Source organism: Semicossyphus pulcher, unplaced genomic scaffold, assembly GCF_022749685.1.
Source record: "Semicossyphus pulcher isolate SPU_LCO1_2020_fin unplaced genomic scaffold, fSemPul1.0.p SCAF_18, whole genome shotgun sequence".
Lineage (NCBI taxonomy): Eukaryota > Metazoa > Chordata > Actinopteri > Labriformes > Labridae > Semicossyphus > Semicossyphus pulcher.
Genome location: NW_027211691.1, coordinates 26,861,805 through 26,886,912, shown reverse-complemented (window position 1 = coordinate 26,886,912; position 25,108 = coordinate 26,861,805). Strand labels below are relative to the sequence as shown.

Genomic DNA, 25,108 nt, shown 5'->3' with positions numbered 1-25,108 from the left:
GAGGTAAAACGCAGCAGCTCTGCTCATGAAACTGAACAGAACACTTTTATTTCAGACAACACAAACCAACAGCTTCAAAAAGGACCGCTTTCTGTACAGTTTGGTTCAGACCATGAAAAAGGTCCTGTGCATTTACAAAGACACATAATTACAAATCTTACAAGACGCCTGGGAGAGGTCGGCCATGTCCAACACGTGGTCACATGACCGCTGAGGTCATGTGACCACGTGACCGCTGAGGTCATCAGTTCATGGGAAAGTCGCTCGTGGGCACTGGTTCAGAAGAAAACAACTGCGACAAACAGAAGTTCATTTACAAGAGAGACAGCAGACTGCAACAGGTACGAGAGGAGGAGGAGCAGGAGGAGCAGCTTTATGAGAGGGTGGAGGAGGAGGAGCAGCTTTATGAGAGGGTGTAGGAGGGGGAGGAGGAGGGAGGAGGAGGAGCAGCTTTATGAGAGGGTGGAGGAGGAGGAGCAGCTTTATGAGAGGGTGTAGGAGGGGGAGGAGGAGGGAGGAGGAGGAGCAGCTTTATGAGAGGGTGGAGGAGGGGGAGGAGGAGGAGCAGCTTTATGAGAGGGTGGAGGAGGAGGAGGAGGAGGAGCAACTTTATGAGAGGGTGGAGGAGGAGCAGCTTTATGAGAGGGTGGAGGAGGGGGAGGAGGAGGGAGGAGGAGGAGCAGCTTTATGAGAGGGTGGAGGAGGAGGAGCAGCTTTATGAGAGGGTGTAGGAGGGGGAGGAGGAGGGAGGAGGAGGAGCAGCTTTATGAGAGGGTGGAGGAGGGGGAGGAGGAGGAGCAGCTTTATGAGAGGGTGGAGGAGGAGGAGGAGGAGGAGCAACTTTATGAGAGGGTGGAGGAGGGGGAGGAGGAGGAGCAGCTTTATGAGAGGGTGGAGGAGGAGGAGCAGCTTTATGAGAGGGAGGAGGAGGAGCAGCTTTATGAGAGGGTGGAGGAGGGGGAGGAGGAGGAGCAGCTTTATGAGAGGGTGGAGGAGGGGGAGGAGGAGGGAGGAGGAGGAGCAGCTTAATGAGAGGGTGGAGGAGGAGGAGCAGCTTTATGAGAGGGTGGAGGAGGGGGAGGAGGAGGAGCAGCTTTATGAGATGGTGGAGGAGGGGGAGGAGGAGCAGCTTTATGAGAGGGTGGAGGAGGGAGGAGGAGGAGGAGCAGCTTTATGAGAGGGTGGAGGAGGGAGGAGGAGGAGCAGCTTTATGAGAGGGTGGAGGAGGGGGAGGAGGAGGAGCAGCTTTATGAGAGGGTGGAGGAGGGGGAGGAGGAGGGAGGAGGAGGAGCAGCTTTATGAGAGGGTGGAGGAGGAGGAGCAGCTTTATGAGAGGGTGGAGGAGGTGTTAGGAGCAGCTGATGGCGTCCAGATGATATGACGAGGTGCAAGGAGTAGGAAGAGGAGTTATCAGGAGGTGTTATTAGCAAGGGATGGTGTCCAGATGTTAGGCAGAGGAGGAGTTATGAGGAGGAGGAGTTATGAGGAGGTGTTAGGAGCAGCTGATGGCGTCCAGGTGTTGCTCCTCAGCAGCCATGGCGGCGGCCTGCAGCGTCTCCGTGTCGCTCTGCAGAGGATTCAGCTGCTTCCTCTCACTGTGCATGTTGTTCTCATGACGCTTCAGATCGGACGCCTGAAAGTACAGACAGACCCTGAACTCACCGCGTACATAGTGCGAGTATCACTAGCAGCAGTGTCAGTAAGAGCAGCAGTTATACCTTGGCGAAGGCCTTGGTGCAGGACGGGCAGACGAACGGTTTCTCTCCTCTGTGTCTTCGCTCGTGATCTTTCAGGTGAGACTTATGTTTAAAGGCCTGTAGACAGACAGGTGAGAGACAGACAGGTGAGAAAGGATAGGTAAGAGACAGACAGGTGAGAGAGAGTGACAGGTGAGGGACAGACGGGCGTGAGACAGGTGAAAGACAGATCATTAAAACAGACAGGTCAGAAGACAGGTGAAGACAGGTGACAAGTCTGAGAGAGACTGACAGGTAAGCTCACCTTGTCACACATCTGGCAGGCAAACGGCCTCTCGTTGCTGTGAACTCGTTCGTGTTTTTTCAGGTCTGGGGCTCGAATGAACGACTTCCCACAAACATCACACCTGTACGGTTTGAAGCCTGTGTGGATCTTTAGGTGTTCTGAAACATACAGGTGAAGGCCGAGCCAAGAACTTCACCTCAGTAAATAAAACCATCACCTGTAAAATGTCATCTGCTATATGTCAAATCTTTTTGTCTGTACCTGATGACATCAGAGCTCAGAGTACAGGTGTGTTCTTACCTTTTAGGTGAGCATGGGTGGTGAAAGCTTTGGTGCAGATCTCACAGGCGAACGGGCGCTCGGCTGAGTGAAGCTTCTCATGTTTTCTGCAGGACAAGAGAACAGGTAAGTCCACCAGGTGAGTTCATCAGGGGAGTTCAGCAGCTGAGTCCACCCGGTGAACTTTGCGTACCTGAGTCTGCTCTCGTCCAGGAAGGTTTTCCCGCACACCTGGCAGGCGAGCTGCTCTCGGTGTCCATACAGGAGGTATTCAAACTTCATGTCGGCGGTGGCAGTGGACCAGCCGGGCGGCTGCTCATCCTTCACCTCCCCCATACTGTCTGTGAATGTCAGTGTCTGGGTGGCATGATGCTCCGCCCCCAGCTCTTTAGGCTCCGCCTCCATCTCTGTCACCACGTCCTGGTCATAGCAGGTCACCTGGAGAGGTCAAACAGATGAGATTATACACGTATTCAAGTGCTTTCCTGTATTGCTGTCTTTGTGAGGACTTTTTTGGGGTACTGACTTCCTCAAAAGCATAGAATGACAAGTGTGTGTGTACCTTGTGTACGTCCTCATTGGTCAGCTCTTTCAGGATGGCTTCCTGAACACGCAGCGCTGCACTGGGAGACTTGTCCAGCTCCTGATTGGCCGATGCCTCAACTAGGTCATCTGTAGTTGGCGTATCATCATGCTCCCCGAGCACCTGCACACACACACACACACACACACACACACACACACACACACACACACACACACACACACACACACACACAATTAAAACTGCACCCCACCCAGTGGTCTGAATTTGAACTTGAGGGTGCAGAGGCATCACAGCCTTTGTCCCTCACAGTATCACCGTATCCGTTAGCATCGGTCGTACCTCCGCGTCAGCAGCCAACTGGGCTTCAGGCGGCAGCGCCATCTTGACGATGTCATAGGGAAACTTGTCTTTGTCCTCTGAGGACACGTCTCGTTTCTGAGGACACATGAATGCATCATGACACAGAGGCTTTACCTGTCTCACAGGTGACATCAGCAGTGACATTTCACTGTTTTCAGTACATGTGTCGTATCCTAGTTGCTATGGTTACAATGGGGACATCACCTGCACAAACACAGCTACACTCAGACTCCCTGTGACGGATTTCAAAATAAAAGACTTGTGTGTTACCTGTGTGTGTGTGTGTGTGTGTGTGTGTGTGTTACCTGTGTGTGTGAGTTACCTGTGTGTGTGTGTGTGTGTGTTACCTGTGTGTGTGTGTGTTACCTGTGTGTTACCTGTGTGTGTGTGTGTGTTACCTGTGTGTGTGTGTGTGTTACCTGTGTGTGTGTGTGTGTGTTACCTGTGTGTGTGAGTTACCTGTGTGTGTGTGTGTGTGTGTGTTACCTGTGTGTGTGTGTGTTACCTGTGTGTGTGAGTTACCTGTGTGTGTGTGTGTTACCTGTGTGTGTGAGTTACCTGTGTGTGTGTGTGTTACCTGTGTGTGTGAGTTACCTGTGTGTTACCTGTGTGTGCGCGTGTTACCTGTGTGCGTGTGTGCGACGAGCTGAAGGCCGCTATGAAAGCCACCTGGGCTCCCATAACACGTCAGCAGTGCCACAGACTGATGGCCTCCATGCCTCGCTGCATTGATGCATTCACTCATGCAGAAGGAGCCCCGACCAGGTTTGGAGCTCAGACATGAACACACTTTTCAGAAGGTCGACATTTCTGTATTAAAAATCTTTTTGAATTGCTCTTCTGTAATATTCTAATTTTGTGAGATACAGAATCATCAATATTAAAAGAAATCAAGGCTTGAAATATTTGTAATGAATCTGTATAATATACGAGTTTCACTTTTTGAATTCAATTACTGAAATAAAAAGAACTTTTCCACGATATTCTAGTTTTTGGAGATGAACCCGTTTATCATTTAATCAACGTTGAACTCTGATTTTGATTCAACATCAGTTTACACCATAAATTAATATTGAAACCATTTTGATTTTATAACTAAAGATCAACAATATTTCAACTGACATTAAACCACAAAAATGAGTAAATATGCAGGTAACTGGTTGGTATTTTGTACACTGCTTTTTCTGGTAAAAAAACGGCTTATTACATTATTAATATTTTTATATTTATTTCTATTTCAGACTTTCTGTTCTTCTTTTGCAGTTTGACCTAGTACATTTTTTTTTAATACACACACAAAACAAAACATGTCAGCGGTGAGTTTGGATCCCATAATGTTTGGACCGTAATCGCAGCTCGTTACCCAGTGAGCTCACTCTGCCCTCTGTGCTGAAGGTGCAATAAATATTTCATGCAAATACTTTCTTCCACAATACTAAAGAAACTGTACCGAGGCTACGAACTCTGTCTGTGTTTTTCTAATGACATCTAATAATAAAAACACACGCTGTACGTGCAGTATGCATGTTCTTGTTACGCGTGATGTAGTGTGTGCACGTGACAACGCACGTAACAAATTTACAATGTTAATCACGTGTGCACACACACGTTGCTGCGCATGTGTCTGCTAATATTGATATGGATAGAACTCCATAGTGTGCTACCTGTGTGCGTGCGTGTGTGTTACCTGTGTGTGTGTTTGTGTTACCTGTGTGCGTGTTTGTGTTACCTGTGTGTGTGCGTGTGTGTTACCTGTGTGTGTGTTTGTGTTACCTGTGTGTGTGTTTGTGTTGCCTGTGTGCGCGTTTGTGTTACCTGTGTGTGTGTGTTTGTGTTACCTGTGTGCGTGTTTGTGTTACCTGTGTGTGTGCGTGTGTGTTACCTGTGTGTGTGTTTGTGTTACCTGTGTGTGTGTTTGTGTTGCCTGTGTGCGCGTTTGTGTTACCTGTGTGCGTGCGTGTGTGTTACCTGTGTGCGTGCGTGTGTGTTAGCTGTGTGTGTGTTTTTGTTACCTGTGTGCGTGTTTGTGTTACCTGTGTGCGCGTGTGTTACCTGTGTGTGCGTGTGTTACCTGTGTGTGCGTGTGTTACCTGGGAGCAGAGCTTGTCCAGGAAGCGGATGCCAAGGATCTGTCCTGATGACATCATGAGGTTGACGTCCCTCTTCTTGACGGAGATCTTGGACGTGTACATGTAGTTCAACACCTCCTCGAAGATATCTGAGCGGATAAAATCGATCTCTATCACCGACGAGTTGTCCACCTGGACACGCAAACAGGTGAGTCAATAAAAGGTGACTCGATGTGTGTTTGTGTACTTGTGTGTGTTTGTGTACTTGTGTGTGTTTGTGTACTTGTGTGTACCTCATGTTTCTTGAAGAGCTTCTTGAAGTAGTTGGAGCAGGCAGCGAGCACGCAGCGGTGAGCTCTGAACTTGACGTCCTCGACCACCACAGCGATGTCGCAGTGCTCGCCCTCCAGCCGCTGCTCGTTCAGCAGCTTCAGGAAGACGCTCTTGTGTTCGTCGTCCACGTACTTCACCGTCTCTGCCATCTGGGCACACACAGGTGTGACATCACGTGACTCATTAAAGGCTCACTTCACCCACACCAACACAGACTGCCCCCGTTATCTCTGACTGTTATCTCTGTTATCCCTCACTCAGGGGTCTCCAACCATGCTCCTGGAGAGCGACCTTCCTGCATATTTTAGGTTTTTCTGTACTCTAACACAGGGGTTCCCAAACCCCGGTCTGGGCCGTAGGTCGTTTAGTACCGGGCCGCGAAACCCAACAGATGTCTGTGACATTCCAAACATACGTGGAGTCAGAACCGTTGCAGGGGCTGTGTGAAGTGTGCAGCAGCACAGGGCCTCGCGCCTCTACAGACACTTCAAAAGTCGCCCAATTCAGCTGGAAAAAGCGCGGACCTGGCAACCCTGGCTTTGCATCACATGAAACTTTGATCATGAAGCCTGATGCCCCTCTACAGCTCTGTGTTTATCAGTGAGATATATGAACTACACAGCATATGGACATATGACAGCCTGTGGAGACGGAGTTTATACTTTAACTGTGCGCAGAAATACGGACGGGTCGCAGCGTTATTGATTCAGGTATGAGCTTCAAACGGGGGGGGGGCAGATCACGTGATCTGCTGGTTTTAGTGCCTGGCTCAAAGGCTCCTGGCTCCCCCCTCTCTATCTTCCCAATAGTTCATGTACCTCTGTTTCCGCGGACACGCGCTCCGGAGCGTGTGCGCGCGTCATGATGCATTAAGTGCAGCGGCGGACAAACAGTAGGCAGACTGTCAGCAACGGGCACAACGACGGTGTGTAACCAAACAGACCCGGTGTCACAGGTCCGAGTTTGGACTTTGACCATCAGCGGACACCGAGTCTCGTCTCTGACTCAGACTTAGTTCGTTCAGCCCGGATTGAAGCGGGCTAGGCTAACCGGCTAACAGCTGCGAAGCTACTTTTAATATTAAAGAGCGGATCCGGATCAAACCGTTTAAACAGCAGACCGGCTCGTGCATCTGCGGGAGAGCAGCGGTTTAACGGAGCGGTTAGAGGAATACTAACAGATAAACCTCCCGGTGATTCATAACTGTGGAATATAGAACCTATGTGTATGTGTGTGTGTGTGTGTGTGTCTGGCTGTGGTTAAACTCAGTGTTTGTGTTAATGGCGGACAAGTCCGGCCTCCTGCTCCGCTTTCGCACAAAATGGCGTCTCTCCTCCCTCACTGTCCTCCTCAGTTTCTCCGGTAAACCTGCTGACCGTCATCACCGTCTGTAGGTCGGGGAGCGGTCCGCGTGCTGGCTCGCGGACTCTCTGCTCCGCCGTCCCCGGGACCGACACACAGGCACGCGAGCAGCGGCGCCGCGGCGCCGCGGCCTCGCAACACGAACGACACGGGGCTCGAGCGGCCATGAACGGCTCGAGAGCGCGCAGACATCCCCGCGGAAACGGCGGCCGGAGCGGGGGACGAGGAGGGCGCGGGGCCGGGGGAGCGGGCTCTTACCGTCATAGAGGACCGGTGTGAGTGCGTTCCTCTGGGTATGTCAGCGCACCGGGAGCCCGTAAACACTTTGTCCGGTTGTTGTTGTTGTTGATGATGAGGACGAGCGCAGAGCGGAAGGCCGCGCTTTGCGCCAGCACGCACACACTGCAGGGGCACGCAGGCAGCGGGCCAAAGATCCTCTGTGGGCGAGACGGATCACTACCTCTCACGCATGCGCACTGCTCGTGTGACCGAGCCTCTGAAAGTAACATGATGGTGAATGAGGAAAGTTACAGGCTTTCCAACAGACGGACAGAGAAGTAAAGATGTCCGTGTGTTTCTCTGTAGCGTGGCTCTCACACTGATCATCATGTGATAAATACCTGCTGGCGTCAGGAGAAGGTCCTGTTTGGTTAAAATATCAAGTTGACGTTAATTTTTGGTCTCGGTGTTTGTGAACATCAACACTACATGAACAGCGTCCCTGCATAGACCCTTTAATGAGCCGCCTGTCTGTCTGATGTAAACAGTCTCATAGTTTCAGCTGCAGTTTATTTCTTGAAGGAAACATGCTGAAGGGTTTTCACCTCTACTTCAACACATTCACTCGTCTTTGCAGAAACATACAGAGCTGAGAATGTACAGTTTAAGAAATAAAACGTTTCTTTGAGTAACTCTAAAGAGTCCTCTTACATAAATCTGTAATCTTTATTTCATCTTTCAGGTCAAAAAGTTAGATTTTCACAACATGTCTGAGAAACAGAATGACATCACCGTCTCGAGCAGCCAATCAGAGGAGAGATAACAAACATTAAGATCAGAAGAAATGTATTGAAATTCACATATTTTCTAAAATAGTCTAAACTATATTTTCAACCCCCCCCCCCCTCATATTTAACATACTGTTGTCATGACAACGACAGGGAAACCATATCCTGTGCGCCCTTTCCATCAACAGAACTACACGACCCACAATCCCCTGCACCAGACAGCTAAAGGACACAGGAAAGACTTTTTACATAAACAGTTGAGTGATAAATGTATAAGTATCTGCATTAAACAGTCCAGGGGGGGCTAGGCCAGGTTAATGCCCGGGAGCCAATCAGAGAAGTTCATACTGTCGCAGGTGCATGCGCTGGATGATGTCACGACAGTCGTTGAAGACGCGGCGGATGTTTTCAGTGTCGACAGCGCAGGTGAAGTGAGGATAACAGTAATGTTTCCCATCGCCGCTCGCCGTGCTGATCCTCTGAGAGACAGACAGGTCAGAGACAGACAGGTCAGAAACAGATGAATCAGAGGCAGACAAATCAGAGAGACAGACAGGTCAGAAGCAGACCAGTCAGAGAGACAGGCAGGTCAGAGGCAGGCAAATCAGAGAGACAGACAGGTCAGAGACAGACAGGTGGTGTTGTTACCAGAAACTCATCTCTGATGAAGAACTTGGCTCTGGTCACTCTCGGGTCTTCATCAGCATCTGGAACAGCTGCACACACACACACAGACACACACACACACTCTCAGGTCATGTCTGTATTTGTGTGTATGCACTGTGTACTTGTGTATTTGTACAGGTGTACCTTCAGCAGGTACTTGATAGTTTGTGTATTCGGGGAAATAATCCTCCAGTTTAGATTTCCCTGCCAGAATCTTGTCAGCGAGAACGTCCTGTTTGTTCAGAAACAAGATCACTGAGATGGTCTTCAGAAACCTGCAGCCAATCACATTGCAGAGAGGGTGAACGACAGCCAATCACATTGCAGAGAGGGTGAACGACAGCCAATCACATTGCAGAGAGGGTGAACGACAGCCAATCACATTGCAGAGAGGGTGAATGACAGCCAATCACATTGCAGAGAGGGTGAATGACAGCCAATCACATAGCAGAGAGGGTGAACGACAGCCAATCACATAGCAGAGAGGGTTAAGCCAATCGCAGGGTGTTACCTGTTGGTCCAGATAGACCTGAACAGGTCAAGCGACTCTCTGAGCCGGTTGGTGGAGTTGTCCTCTCTGATCACCATGTTGTAGCTGCTGCTCGCCGCCACGAAGATGATGGCCGTCACATCTGAACACAGACTGTCACTGAACACACCTGTGCACCTGTCTGTCTGTTACACACCTGTGCACCTGTCTGTCTGTTATGCACCTGTCTGTCTGTTACACACCTGTGCACCTGTCTGTCTGTTACACCTGTGCACCTGTCTGTCTGTTACACACCAGCGACCTGTCTGTCTGTTATACACGTGTGCACCTGTCTGTCTGTTATACACCTGTGCACCTGTCTCTGCACCTGTCTGTCTGTTACACACCTGTGCACCTGTCTGTCTGTTATACACGTGTGCAACTGTCTGTCTGTTACACACCTGTGCACCTGTCTGTCTGTTACATAAACTTGTTCACCTGTCTGTTTGTTAGATACACCTGTCTGTCTGTCTGTTACATACACCTGTCTGTCTGTTACACTACACACAGATCTACTCACCGTTAAAGCACTGAATCCACTTCCTGCGCTCGTCCCGCTGTCCTCCTACATCAAACATACTGACAGACAGACAGGTGTGTTGGTCAGGTAATACACAAACAGGTAAATATTCGGGCAGGTTATTTAACATGAAATAAAGTAGGAATGATTGCAGTTTGTTTTTTTTTAAACATGAACAAAGAATATGTGTATGTTTAAAGATGCTCTGACTGTTGAAACTACAGTTCCCATAATGCTTCAGGAGATGTAAACAGGATAAATATATTATTGTCAGGACTCCACCTGGCCGTTATGGCGTACATAACCTTTATTTTTTATTTAATAGAACTAAAATTAAAAACAAAAAATGCAGCTGTCAGGTAAATGGACAGCTAATGGCGCAGGTGGAAAGAGGGGGCGGGGCTAATCACACTCACTGGAAGTTGACCTTGTCGACCTGAAACCTGGTTTCAAAAATCCCTGAAGTCAAAACTCTGCAGCGTAACAAATCCTGCAGGAGAAGAAGAAAATGTTTCCACTCAGAGGCCAGCAACACACAACTCATCCTGAGGCTGCAACCTGATTGGTTGGTTTGTTACCTGGTCAGTAGGTGTGTAGTCAATTCTCCTGACTGAGTTCAACCTGTCCAGGAAGCTGCACACACACACGCACACACACACACACACACACACACACAGGTGTGCCTGAGTGATTCTGTGCTTAACTTCACATGACATCACAGGTTAGTGGAGTGATCTGACTGGTCTGTTGGGATATGAAATGTTGCTGTCATTCTAACTGTTGAGTGAAAGACTGTGTGTGTGTGTGTGTGTGTGTGTGTGTGTCTTACTACTTAGCGCAGTCGATCAGCTGATATTCGTTGGAGCGTTCGAAACACGCCTTCACGCCGTCGTCCTCCCACAGCTTCTGAGCATGCTCAAAGAACTCCTGAAAGACAGACAGGTAGTTTAAACAGGAAGTCTCATTAAGGTCAACAAGAATGAACGGTTTCATTACGGACAAACAGGAAGTTCACACAGTCTTCAGGTCAAAGACACTCGAATCTTTTTAAACTCTGCAATTATTTCAGTTTCAGAGTTTCATGCAGCTCTTTCTGTCTGTCGGGAGTTTAGTGTTTGAAACCAGTTTGAAACCAGTTTGAAACAAGTCTAAAAACAGGAAAACTTGGCGGAGGTGAAAATGACAAATTCAAGAAAACCCTCATCAACACTCTGACAGTCTTTTTTAAAGGTGTAATATTCAACATTCTACACATTCATATATCTGAAATCAAGTGTGTCCTATGTAACTATACATCCATCCATCATCTATACCGCTAATCCTGTTCAGGGTCCCGGGGGGGCTGGAGCCTATCCCAGCTGTCATTGGCGAAAGGCGGGTACACCCTGGACTGGCCGCCAGTCAACCTAACGAGCATGTCTTTGGACTGTGGGAGGAGGCCTGAGACCCCGGAGAGAACCCACACATGCACGGGAGAACATGCAGACTCCACACAGAAAGGCCCACTTTGCCCCATTGAACCAGTGACCTTTTAGCTGTGAGGCAACAGCGCTAACCACTGCACCACCGTGCAGCCCCTATGTAAATATATCCTGGGAAAATAACTTCCTGTAAAGAGAGTGAGGTCAGACTCCCTCTGTGTGCTCAGCTCTTTGTTTACACGGACGGGTCGGCTTGGCGTTCCCGTTTCATGCAAGTTCATGTACGCGTACTAGAGTAACATTAGGGACAATAACTAGTTTATGTTACGCTTGCTTGCTTAGTATTCTGTTGCATCATCATATACTGCAGCTCGAGCTGTAGCATGCATTCTGCCGAGATGAGCGGGTACAGACTTACCAGCAAATGTCCATTGTTTGCTCTGTTATAATTATGTTCCATTGGTGCTACAGAGTAGAGCACAACACTGCTGGTGCTCAAGTGCGACATCTCCTGGACATAAAAGTGGCATATTAAGCCTTTAACAATCTTTTACAAACAAACTGAAAATTTGGAGAAAACATTTTTCTTTGAGCTTTTTTTTCACCTAAAGTTTTTCACGAATGAAAATCTGAAGACGAGACCTGAAACTCTGACCGCACGATATACATGATGACACATTAAAGTCTGTGGAGCTCCATTCACTCCCACTGTATTATATTATATAAAATATAAATTATTTCTACACGTCCGTCACTTATCCAGGCTACTTATAGAGCAACTTGCAGGTTACATTTTTTACTACATTAATATCAATCTTTTGTGGAAATGTCTGTGGAAAAAGTCAATTCTTTATTTATATGATTTACAAACATAAGGGCACAAGTTTGCAGTAAAGCTGCTAAAAACATGGCGTCATATTACGCGTAACACTCCACGTGCAGAAGTAGGTGGTAGTGAGTCTGAGTATCGTGTAGATATTATTTCGGTAGTCTAACAGGGTATTTCATCAGTTCTTATGATGGTTATTTACTGTGGTTGTACGGCGCCTCATTGAGCAGCAGAACGCTGGATCAATAGTTAAGGGGGGCACCCCGATTGCCACTGGGTATTTCGCACACTGGCCGTGCCCCCTCCCCAGCCAGCTCATCATCTGTTGCCTATGTGACAGAATCGAGCTCCGTCAGGATGAGAGCGAAGCTGCAGCTTCCAGAATCTATGACAATTAATCAAAAGGAGGGAACGACACAAATTGTAGCTTATAGCCTTTGATAACTTGACAGTGCTGTGATGTGAGCACAGCATTAGATATCACAAGCTAACGCCGCTCACTCATCACGACACCTGCTCAGTTCTCCACTGGTTTTCGCTGCACTACAGCTCACTGTCTCTCCTGTGGCCGTCATTTGTCCTCATCCCGGCCTGCTCCTGCTCACTGTGACGCCTAACAGGCTCATAGTTATCAGCCTGTGGTCTGTCAGATGCATATGAATGAACAATTTTTTAATCTTCAATGACAAGACTGGAATTTAGATCCATATTTATTAATGTTAAACCCGTCATTAATCAGTGGGACATCCTTCTGTTACGTCACATCCTGCCGTCTGTTTTGATGCAGAAATAAAAGAAAGTTTATTCATTCATATATTTTAAAAATATATATTTCTAAATATTTTTCCTACACAGTGATTCACTGAAGTGTCCAACCTGCAAGCTGGTCTTTAAACTCATCATGACATGTTCAGGTGATAAGTTATTAAACATGTGTGTGTGTGTGTGTGTGTGTGTGTGTGTGTGTGTCACAGCACCTGAGCAGTTTTGAGGCGACACAGGAAGACACTTGTTTTGTCTCTTTATGTCTTTAGAGACTTGAGATGTTTGGCTAATGAGGCCTCAGGTGAGGCACACACACACACACACACACACACCTGCCTGTGTGTGTGTGTGTGGGTTCCGTCCCTGGTTAACTCGTTACATCATGTCATTATCATCATTTGAACAAACAAACAACTCTCCAGGTGCTTTAAAGGAACGTTTCACTTGTTTCACTCAGACAGGTGACTTCACCTGCTCATGACTGCTAGCATCAGCAAGTGACACACAGCACTGCTTTGAGCTACATGCTAACATCAGCATGCTTAAATTAGCTAGTTAGCAGAGTTTAAACGCCTTCAGTTGTGAAAGTTGAACATGTTGTTCTGATGGTGGCGCTAGAAGGGAAGTCAGAGGATCAGCGGTTCATCCTGAGGGCAGCATGAACATGTGACCACATGACATCACGTGTGTGTGTGTGTGTGTGTGTGTGTGTGTGTGTGTGTGTGTTACCTCTGTGTATTCAAAGTCAGACAGCGGTGCGATGCTCTTGATGTAGTCGACTCTGAACAGGTTGCCTGGGTTACCCAGAGGAATGGGTGGAGTCAACATACTCATGGCTGACACGATGGTCTGTAACACACACACACAAACACACACACACACACACACAGACTGATTGATTCTTGCTTGTGATTGATCTTTACTGATCTCAAAATTGATTATCAGACATGCAGACTTTCCAGGTGAACCTCTCACCCAGTGCATGCTGGGATACACCCTGCAGCAGGACACAGGTGTGATAATGGATGGAGGTGGACTTCCTGTTCAGGTGAGTCCTGCTCTCTGATGGTCTGAATAATCCATCAAACTGACTCATTATCAATAGTCACGTTTTAACCTTCGCACAGTTACTTTAACTCAACAGGCTGCTCATGTTACAGTCAGTCATGTGATGCAGGTCATGTGACCTACCACGACGGCGTCCTTCACGTTCTTCCTGATGTCTTGAATCTTCTGCTGCTTCTCTCTGGAAACAAAGAGTTCATCAAACCACAGAGACAAACTCCAAATATTTAATCAGCCAATGAAAACGTCTGAACTGAACTTCTGCCCGGCAACTAGACAGAGTGTCTCAAAGTGGAGGCCTGTTCTGAGCGTGTGTCAGCTGCTGAGACCACACAATGACCTCTGACCCACTGATAACTGACACAGCGCTGTGTATTATGTAGTTCTATGTAGTATTGTGTAGTATTATGTACTTTGTGGGTACTTTCTGAGCTAGTGTTAGCAGGAGCAGTGATATGCAATCATGTGCAGCTAGCTTAGCACAATAAATCCACCCAACACTGAAGCTGTATTCTGATCAATAACCAGATCTACATCCTGTCACAGCTCTGATTTTATTTTGAAAAGAGGACTGAGACATTAGTGCACCATGTCCTCTTCCTGTTTGGATCAGAGGACCCACCCATATGAAAACAATGATTTACCTTATAACAGGAAATTAAGTCAAATTTCAAAATAAAAGCTGATAGTGGCTTTATGAATGAAGAATGTAAAGTTTGACTCACTCAGCGTTAAAACCGTCAACGTGAAGAATCCTCATCTGCTTCACTATCGTACTTTTACCCGATTCTCCTGCTCCTGCAGACAGACAGGTGAGAGACAGACAGGTGACAGAGACACAGCAAGAAAGAGACAGAGGTGACAGAGAGACAGGTGATAGACGGACAGACTCACCCAGTAACAACAGTCTGTGTGTTGCTTTATACGCCTGTCTCTCTTTCTGCAGCTGTCTCTCGATCTTCTTATTCGCTTCTCGCTTCGCTTTTTCATCCAGTCGTTCTTCCTCCGTCTTCCCACCCAGACAGCCCATCTCAACTGGAACCACAGAAGTAACAAACCAGTGGTTAGGGGGTTGGTCACTGGTTCAGTGTGGTCACTGGTTCAGTGGGGGAAAGTTCCAGAAACAGATTACAAAGATTTAAAATGTTTTTCAAATGTGATTCTCCAGTGACCAACCCACTGAAACCAGTGACCAACCCACTGAACCAGTGACCAACCCACTGAAACCAGTGACCAACCCACTGAACCAGTGACCAACCCACTGAACCAGTGACCAACCCACTGAAACCAGTGACCACACTGAACCAGTGACCAACCCACTGAACCAGTGACCAACCCACTGAAACCAGTGACCAACCAACTGAACCAGTGACCACACTGAACCAGTGACCAACCCACTGAAACCAGTGACCAACCCACTGAACCAGTGACCACACTGAACCAGTGACCAACCCACTGAAACCAGTGACCAACCCACTGAAACCAGTGACCAACCCACTGAACCAGTGACCAACCCACTGAACCAGTGACCACACTGAACCAGTGACCAACCCACTGAACCAGTGACCACACTGAACCAGTGACCAACCCATTGAACCAGTGACCAACCCACTGAACCAGTGACCACACTGAACCAGTGACCACACTGAACCAGTGACCAACCCACTGAAACCAGTGACCAACCCACTGAACCAGTGACCAACCCACTGAACCAGTGACCACACTGAACCAGTGACCAACCCACTGAAACCAGTGACCACACTGAACCAGTGACCAACCCACTGAAACCAGTGACCAACCCACTGAAACCAGTGACCAAGGTTCTTATATAATTGTTCATGTATGTTGGGATTAAAAATAGGATCCAGAGTTGACATTTTATAAATCTTCTGTCTCAGAAAAGAAAACAAATTTTAAAAAGATTCGACTTCAAAGTTTCAGCAGATCAAGAAACAGTTGAAAGTTCCAGAAAACAGATTCTAAAGATTTGAAATGTTTTTCTGATGCAATTCTGAAAAACAGTTTGAAAGTATGATTGAAACTGAAACAACAGATCGGATCAGCACCACAGATTAAAACTGATAATGATAATCTGTTTACGTAAACAGAACTTTGACTTTTATCTGGACCTGACTATTTTTCAATCGCCATACTCTGCTTCAATACAGACTCTGAATACTTCAACCACTCCTGAAACAAGTAAACCCAGTAACTGAACCCACTTAAACCAGTAAACCAGTAACTGAGCAGGGGCTCAGGTTGTACCTGTAGCTGTTGGTGATCACTGTCGTGTCTCAGCACGTCCTGAACAGAGCGTCTTTCTGTCCATTAAAGTCCAATAAGAAAAAACAAAACAGCTGCTTAACCAATCAGCATCCCCGATCTCCAGCAGGTCCTGTTCAGTCCAGTTCAGAGGAGCAGAACTCCAGTTGGTTTTGTGATGCTTTCTGTTTAAACAGTGAGGAGAGAAACACCTGAGCTGCTCTCTCTCTGTACCTGTCCCCCCCCCCCTCCCCCGGTCTCTAATAGCGCCTCATTAGTCGTCTCGCTGTGTTTTCTCGTCTTTGGGGGATTTTGCTGTTTTTCCTCCAATGTCACTTTGCTGCCTGACAACCAGCAGCTGGATCCACAAACACAGAGTCTCTCCTGGTGTCGGTCGGACTGAGCGCAGCAGGCAGGAGGTCAGAGGTCACCAGACTCTGACCATCATCATTTCTTTATTTCAATCCTTGGAAAACACATTTAGGGAGAACCCTCATTTACAATGGTGCCGAAGTACAGACAACAATAGAGCCGATAAAAATAAAAGACAAGACAAGGATGAAACAGGAAAATGCTTAATGATAACAGATAACACGGGCAAGAGAAATTACATCATTAAAATGACCGATAAAACGATAAAAACAGAGAGAATAATTAACCTGACTTGGAATTGTCTCGGTGGTATTAATGTGGTCAGCTTAAAATATGTCTGCAGCAAATTCAAAGTATTTGGGGCGAAGGAACAGAAAGCTATGGAAGCCCATTTCAGCCACTTGGAGGGGAAAAAAGAGTCCCAGGAGTCATTATGTTGAGATACTTTCTCAATATTTCGACTTATCTCAATATTTGGACTTAGACCGACCACGCGACCCCGACAGAGTCATATGCACCAGCTTGCTTTCTGTCTTCAGAAAAGAGTTGTTCCTGTAGGTGGATGAAGAGCAAGCTTCCCCTGTATTGTTGCGCTCCCAACTAAAGCGAAAGCCAGGTGTGTTTCATAAAGGTATTGTGAATCTACCTGTACAAATGACAAAATGTAGTGATGAAATGCTAAATTTGTTGTTGGATGACCAGTCTTATTACTCTGCCAGATGCACGTTTAACGTTAGCTGTTAGCCTACTTTATTATTTATCATGTTATTAAAATTCAAAGCGTAAAGTATTGTAGGCACAGCCCCGGGAAGCGAGGCTGCTGCGACCCCACGTGTGCAAGCCGCTCAGGCAAAAATAGCTACATCATGGCGTAGCCTCATGAGCGTGCTGAGGCGAGACAGGCGCGGCTCATGAAACAGTTGGCACATGTTAAATATGTTTTGGCAGCCTGAGAGAGACGCTTACTGTGGGCCCTTGGACATGACACTCTGCCTCTACCCCTGCCATACTCCAGTATAATAGCTTTTTGCTCAGGCCCATGTCAAACAGCGAGAGCTTTCCCGGTGATTTCTTTATCGCGTGTGTCACTGCTGCACACAGTTATGTTACTGCTGCAAATATGGCAGGGCATTAACGACGCAAAACTAAAAGTGAGGCTATTAACTCGCCAGGTGAGAGTCAGCTTTCCAGGAGATACAGAATTTTATTTAATACTATTATTATTATTAACGCTAGTATTATTTAGCTTCTGAAATAATAAAACAATAAGTACTGACTTGCTGTTTAGGCCCATACAGTATATAACCTGTATGTTTCAATGCCTTTATATCCATCCAAACATCATGCAGTGATGCTGAAAGTCCAAAGGCGAAGTTATCCTCGTCTCTTGAAAACTTATTGGTAGCCCAAGACTCTTTGTGTGATGAATGTATAATGATCATCTCCATTAACTTTCCCTGTAACGCAGGTCCACAGGATGAACGGCCTTACTGACTTCTTAAGAAAGAGAAATGTTCCAGAGGAAACAAAAGAGACCCTGGAGCATCAGAAGGTACTCAACAGCAGAAGCAGAAGATTTCCAACATCTGTTAGCATGAGCATTTACAGGATGGACAAACACGAACATCACGACTAAGAAAGGATGTATTGCTGTTTAACTCTAGACAAACAAATGTTATCAACATAGATGAGGTTAGGATCTAATCAGGCTTTTGTTTTACATTGGTGCCAGTACCGTACTGCTGATGAGCGATGAGGACTAAAGAAGTTAACCCATCATTTGGTGATCGCCTGCAGTGTTCGGATTTTGTAGGCGAAAAGATAGCCCCATGAACACTCGGAAATCAAAGCTTTTTGAGCACCTGAAAACAAAACTGGCCAAAAGAAAACCTTTTGATGCAGGAGAAGGATGATGGTGATGATTCACTTCAAGAGACTGACATCAAACTCCAACTCGTACTGCCCGATGGAACAGCTGAGAAGATGATGATGGAGGAGTTGTGAGGGATTGTCTCTCAGAATATTGGAAAGAGTTCTATGACCAGTGCACAACAGGAAATACTTACTAAAGTTCCTTTCAGAAGCAGTGGGACAGTGTGGGCCGAATAATTGCTTTTGGATGGACGAGGGACAAATATCTTCCTGTGAAGATCGCGCCTGTCATATTAGAGCAAGCTGCCTTGGGATATATGAAGAGTGATGTTGTGGAGAATTTCCTCAAATACGTGACTGGATCTGACCCTGCAGTGTTTGAATCATGGCGTTTAGATTTTATCAGCGTTGATCAAGAAGAATGAATTGAGATTCTAGATAACCACAGCTGCAGGAGGATACTAACTGCCAGCAATGTCCACAAAATCCTCCAGGAGATAGCCCACAAAACGCTTGTCTGCCTGCCTCTGTCACTGAACAATGGGCAGAAATACTCTGCCAGGGACAGCCTGCAGGACCTCACAGCAGAATACTAAACCCTGCAACCAACTGTGAGCAAGGCTGCCAAGTCCCTCACCTTCCCAGAGACAATGAATGTCCACCAAAAGGACATTCAGAAGTACCTGACCACATACTTGAGGAATGCTGACACGCAACATCTGTGTTTGTTCCTCAGATTCTGCACAGGGTCAGAGGTCAGGGTCTTCTCCTGGGGAAGAAATCATTATTTACCCAGATTCATGGTTTCCAGAGAGGACCTGTGGCCCATACATGTGGCTGTGTGCTGGAGCTGTCGGTCCATTTCGACCGCTTCCCTGACTTCAGCTCTGAGATGAACAAGGTCTTAGAGTCTAATGTGTGGGTAATGGACATTAGCTAATGTAGTCCTGGGAGTATGTACGTTTACAGTATTGTCACATACTTAATGCTCAAGCATGGTACACAAGTCAAAGGTTGGTTTGTAATATGCACACTGAGAGGAAGCTCTTTTTATACCTCAGAGACTCAAACAGGAAGTTGAGGGCTGGGCTAATCTGAGGTCAGACTGACCACGGCACGCTGCTGTCGCACATTCGGTTAATTCCTTCCTGGATGAGTACTTCAAAGGATCTATGTGATGTGTAAGAAATACAAATAGCCATCTGTCTGAAGAGCCGACGATACACCATGGAATGAATGGTTGTTTTCACCTTTGCCTTGGTGAAGATCACAGACCTTCATTTACACCTATGCTGAGAGGAGGAGCTTCTGAAACTGAAGGAAAAGAAATACCTTCAAATGGTTTCATTGTGCAGCTTCAGCATGATCAAACATCATGTCCCTCACACGCTTTCTGCTTTCACAATGAAAAGAGTCCTGTGAAGGCGCCGTGTCATTTAAACACCGGTGACACAGTGAAATAGCCTACGATTCAGCAGGTCCGGTTGGAGTAGCAGGTTATTGCTTTAAAGGCTTATCAGAAAACATCTCTCAGTGAAGGACTGTATTTCACAACTCACGCCGCAGAGCTGTTTAGCAGACATGTGAAATGTGTCTGGCCATGGACCATGTGCACGTCACGGAAAGCCTGAAGGGGCAGCACGGCATGGACAGCACTACAGACATTCACTCTGTCCGTAGTGCTGTCCATGGTGCTGATGCACATTACAGCTTTTAAAGCTTCATCATCTCTCACATATGTGTCCTTTGGCCTACAAGATATTGGCCATACACTCAAACAGACACAATATTTTTACACAAAGAAAATTCAGGAAAATAACTTTGCCCCTTGGAATTATAAAAGTCACGCTGTTTCCCACGAACACGCCTTGTGCCTTACTAACTTATTAAAATGACAGGTAGGCTAACAGCATTAGAATAGAATCAGTCCCTTTGCCTTAGAGGGCCAGTTGTGTCATGTTTTTGTTCTGGGCAAGGGAGCTTGAAATGCTCTGCCATCTAACTATAATGCAAAGAAAATGTGTGTGCATATGCGCGTGTGTGCGTGCATGTGTTCTTCGACTGAGTGTATGGCTGAGGACCACAGACTGTATAAAAACATGGCCGACATGACAGCTCCCTCAAAGTGAAGCCAATCCCTCTCTGTCGCCCCCTGCTGACTGGCTGCAGTATAGCTCATAAAGCCCGCCTCCTCCATGTTAACAGATGGGACATGAGTCAAACTATAAAATCAAAATACACGTCCAATACATTTTTCTCCAACATGTTTCTGTCATTATAGTTAGTTCTTATCCTGCTGATTTATGTCCATGTGTTCATTTTTCTGACAAGTTTATTTTTAATTAGTTATTTGATGCTGTCAAAATGATGATTGACAGCTCTGTTGACCAATACGGCTCCTGCAGCCGATCAGTTCCTGATTAGCAGAGTGGAGGACGATCCGCGAGAGGAGACGTAACTAAAACAATCACTACAGTCATTGAAGTTTCCATACCTGTGAACTTTAACCTCGACCGACACAAGAAGCTGTTCTGCTGTTAAACACGCCGGCGTGATGGATCCTTGCTGTTTGTTCAGAAAGTTAAGTGTGTGTTTTGGTTAGTGAAAGTGGCTACGGCGGCTCCACCCGCCGATCTCTACTGCGCAGACTCTGGCTCCAAATGACATCACCATCGCAAGATGGCAGCGCCTATCACAGGGCTGTTTTGGTATCACTGTCGTACGAGAGCAGATGGAGACGCGTCGTCCATCTTTATATACAGTCATTGCTGAGGACCCAAAGGAGTGCAGTGCAGAGAGTTAATTAATTTGGATCCGCGGTTCTGTTGGAAACAGATCCGGTGAGGCCTATAGAAGACAGCAGAGGCTTTAGTCCACAGCGACGTACATCTGAGAGTCAATACGACACAAGCAACGATCGAGACAGGAGGGGGCGGAGTCAGGAAGAGCCAACAAACAGCTTCAGGTGTGATCGGACACTGGTGCTGACAGGAAGTGTATAGGGCGTGTATATTTTTGTTGTTTGTTTTAAATCATCATCATCATCATCATCATCATCATCATCATCATCATCGTCATCTTCATCATCGTCATCATCGTCATCATCGTGAAAATCCTAGTCAACATAAACTACATCCTCGATGTCGTCATCATCAATAGCATCAGTATCATTAAGGTCAGAGGTCATAAAGAGCTGGGTCTTTAGCTTCTTCTTAAAGGTGAAAGGGACCCTAACCCCAACCCTAACCCTAACCGGGGGGCGACAGAGAAGAGTCTAGTTACAGACTTAGAGCCCTGTTGTGATGGGAGCACCAGGCGCCTTTCACATAGATAATAACTCTAACTTAACAATCGTGACAACACGTTTGTGTATATGTAGACCTGCTGGATGCTTTTCTCAGAGCACATGGTCTAGGACACCGGAGTCAAATTCATTGTACAAACCTGGCCAATAAAGCTGATTCTGATTCTAACACTTGATTCCCCCAGCCCATCGATAATCATTTGACAAAGTTTTAGAGGTCAGTAATTTCATACACATCATCAGACATTGCCAGTTTGTGTTCAGCCATAAGGTCCATACACAGGTGAAACACATGCTCATCACAAGGATAGTCCTTAGAACAACCGTCCTCTCAACATATTTCTATCTTCATTTGATCAGCTCACATACATGATGGAAGGGCGACCGCTTGGAGCCCGAGGGTTGTGAGTTGTTCGTATGCGATGATCATTCCAGGCAGTCACAACCTCATCGAGCTCCTCCTATAATGCAGAGAAAAAGAGTTGTATGCTGTTTAGATATATCTGTGTTGATTATCAGTATGGATACTGTCCCTGTTTGGTTTTTTGGACGCAAAACTGGATCAGGGACTTGTCAATAAAGCTGGCGACAAAATAGCCATCTGCTCTCAGCTGGTCAAAGTGGTCCATCCAAAACTCACTTCACTCCGTACGGTGCACCACCAACGTTCAATCCTGTGATTGGCTGTACTTGGACCTAACGTGACACACTCTGCCGGATTCTCATCCTCGCTGTTGTGCAGAAACGTTCGGATATTCTCACCTTTAGAAGCCATCTATGCAACCACTGATGCATGTGCCATAAGGCTTTAACTTGTTGTAGCCATCTATGTGCCAGGCATAGTTTGGCCCACGACTGACATACACACATCGTCTCAAACGGTTGGGCGCACGCAGATCTACCCCATTCCCGTCCATCAGCCGCTTCATCCGTCTTATTTCGTCTCCACCAAAGCTGGTTTCTTTGTAGCTTTCTCTCCAGGGTCCCGAGGCGTAGTTTGATATTGTGTGATTCCTCCAGAACCACAACAATTTCACGATTTGTGAATCCACATCTGAAGTATCGAATAAGTAAGAATCCATTTCAGTCTGATAAGTTTTCTCTCACTTGTTGCTTTGTGCAAATGAGGAAGCAAGAATATGGCTAAGATGTCATTACAGGACCTTTTTTTTCATCCAAGTGGCGGAAACGGGCTTCTATGGCAAGCCGTTTTAACATTTAATCGAACCACGCTCCTATCTGTAATTACATTTTAGATAGCCATAATAGCATTTCTCCTAGTCAAAATTGTATTCTCACTAGTCAGAATGGTAATTAAAGATACCCGCAATAACATTCTTACTAGTATAAATTGTATTTCAAGATATCTACAACTTTGATTGTACTAGTCAAAACTAAATTTAAAATATCTAAAAATCCTTAAAAAGTATAAGTGGCCATTTTAACATTTAATAGCTAGACTGGATATGTATTGCAGATATCTGTAATTCAATTCCTCCTAGTCAAAAAGAACATTTCAGATATCCACAATGACATTCTTCCTAGGACAAATGACGTCACTTTTGCCATTCATGTGTATTGGGCTTTCAATTTCAGATATCCACAATTACATTCTGGATATCTAGAATGAACATTCTGGATATCTGCAACAGAATTCTTACTAGGAAAAACTCCCATTTCAGATATCTTCAATCCAATTGTTACTAGTCATAATTTTCATTTCATAAAATGGCGTCCTGTCTACCCGTCAACAGATATCAACAATACTTTTATGGATATCTGCAATTGTATTGTTTCTAGTCATAATCCTAATCGTAGATATCTGAAATTACATTTTTACTAGTCATAATACGAATTGTGGATATCCATAATGACATTTTTACTAGTCACAATGTATTTTGGATATTCAAAATTACATTCTGGATATCTGGAATAGTTTTTCATTTTGGATATCTGAAATGTCTGTTTCCCCGTGTGCCATCAACACCGTTTATCGGAACTTTCTTGCACAATAATTAACATTTCATTCATTTTCTTTTTAAACTAATTTTTATTTTTCATAATTAAATTATTTGTTATGTTTGTGTATTTTCTCACTGAATGTTAATGTTGTCTGCACCATCACATTTGTTATGAATAAAGATTTGAATCTTGAATCCCACTGTGTCTGTTGTGGCTTTTTGTCTTCACCTTGTGTCCGTTTGAAGTCACTGCACTTTGTCACAGTCACTGGCTGTTGCCATGGTAATAGCAGCAGTCCACAGTGTGCTGCAGGTGAAACACGTTTTCAAACCAACACAGAAATCTGAATTTATTCTTTGTTTTTATTTTGCTATTTGTTTTTTGACTTTCAGAGAACAAATGAAATGAAATCCTTCGACTCAAGTGGAGAAAAAAAAAAGACTAAAATACAAATGAGGATTGGTGCACGAAGGTGAACAATAACAGTGCTGTCCTCTTGTTCTGAAAGTGATCAGAGTTCTTTCAGACGACACGATGTCGTAAATCAGATCCGAGTCTCTTCCTGATTGGACGAGCCCTTCTCTTCTCTCATTGGTTGGATAGACGCTCCATGCTCGACTCTCCACTTTCCAAAGACTTTAACCTGAGGCAACATAACAGGATCCAGGAGGTCTGAATGTGTCTGAACCAGATTCAAACCAGATTCTCAAGTTGAGTTGTGAACAAAGGCAATGTGAACACATACCAAACAGGTTTCAACCGGATCCAAGCGTTTTAAACTAGTTTGACCCAGATCCAAACCAGATCCTGTCAGTGTAAACAGGTCTGACTGGGTGGGACTTACCTCTGCAGGTGTTCATCACAGAAGGAGCCTAGTCGCTGCATCTCAGACTGGAAAAAACTCTGAAAGATTAAGAGGGACAGTTCCAGTCCAGGATCAGGTCTGAGGTCTGAACCTGGTCAGTTTTCTTTAAACATGACACAGTGTTTTAAAAAGTCTGTTGAGGTCTTCTTATTGCCGTAAAATATTATTTAGACTTTGTTCCAAAGAGTTTAACTTCTTAGATAAAGTTCAGCAGAGCGCTCTTCACCTGTAAACACAAACAACTACCTGTAAACACAAACAACTACTGATGTTTACACTTTAAACAGCTAAAGACGCTAACATCAGTAGCACACTATTACTACAGTTTCCAGGAGTACCAGGATCTGTGTTTTCATGGAGTTCAGGCTGGCCGAGTTCTCCTGCAGACGCTTCAGATGATCAGTTACACTGTTCTCAAACCTCTCCAGCAACAGCAACCTACACACACACACACACACACACACACACACTGTGTTACATTTGTCTTAACATGTTCTTAAAGGAATTAAATGATGTAATGTTAATGTTGAGTGGGCAGTGCATGTGTTGATGGACATGTGAGTGGGAGTGGGTAGTACCCATTTTGTTGGACAGGTGAGTGGGCGGTACCTGCGTTGATGGACAGCTGTCAGCAGGGAGGAGACGTGCTGTTGACACTCTCTTAAAGACAAAAGAACTTCGGTTTCAACATCCTGCCAGCAGCCCTGAAAATAAGTGATGTCATTAACATTAATTA

General features: G+C 45.8%; 2 protein-coding genes across 2 annotated transcripts; both read right to left on the bottom strand.

Moving 5' to 3' along the window:
• Nucleotides 1-49: 49 nt before the first annotated feature.
• Nucleotides 50-7,320, bottom strand: zbtb14 (zinc finger and BTB domain containing 14). The gene is made up of 10 exons (XM_069667279.1): nt 7,192-7,320; nt 5,532-5,720; nt 5,260-5,430; nt 3,149-3,244; nt 2,825-2,968; nt 2,456-2,700; nt 2,284-2,369; nt 2,002-2,141; nt 1,719-1,814; nt 50-1,633 (listed from the first exon to the last, which is right to left on the bottom strand). The coding sequence occupies exons 1-10, from the start codon at nt 7,195-7,197 to the stop codon at nt 1,493-1,495; spliced, it is 1,314 nt and encodes a 437-aa protein (XP_069523380.1). The 5' UTR covers nt 7,198-7,320; the 3' UTR covers nt 50-1,492.
• An 809-nt stretch (nt 7,321-8,129) lies between these two features.
• LOC138595737 (guanine nucleotide-binding protein G(olf) subunit alpha-like) lies at nt 8,130-24,747 on the bottom strand. Its single transcript, XM_069667131.1, has 14 exons — nt 24,711-24,747; nt 24,352-24,410; nt 14,630-14,770; nt 14,461-14,533; nt 13,862-13,916; nt 13,400-13,519; nt 10,485-10,582; nt 10,234-10,288; nt 10,072-10,145; nt 9,656-9,714; nt 9,118-9,238; nt 8,751-8,881; nt 8,589-8,656; nt 8,130-8,419 (listed from the first exon to the last, which is right to left on the bottom strand). Exons 2-14 carry the CDS (start codon nt 24,365-24,367, stop codon nt 8,273-8,275), a joined length of 1,158 nt encoding a protein of 385 aa, XP_069523232.1. The 5' UTR covers nt 24,368-24,410; nt 24,711-24,747; the 3' UTR covers nt 8,130-8,272.
• Between the last annotated feature and the right edge of the window lie 361 nt (nt 24,748-25,108).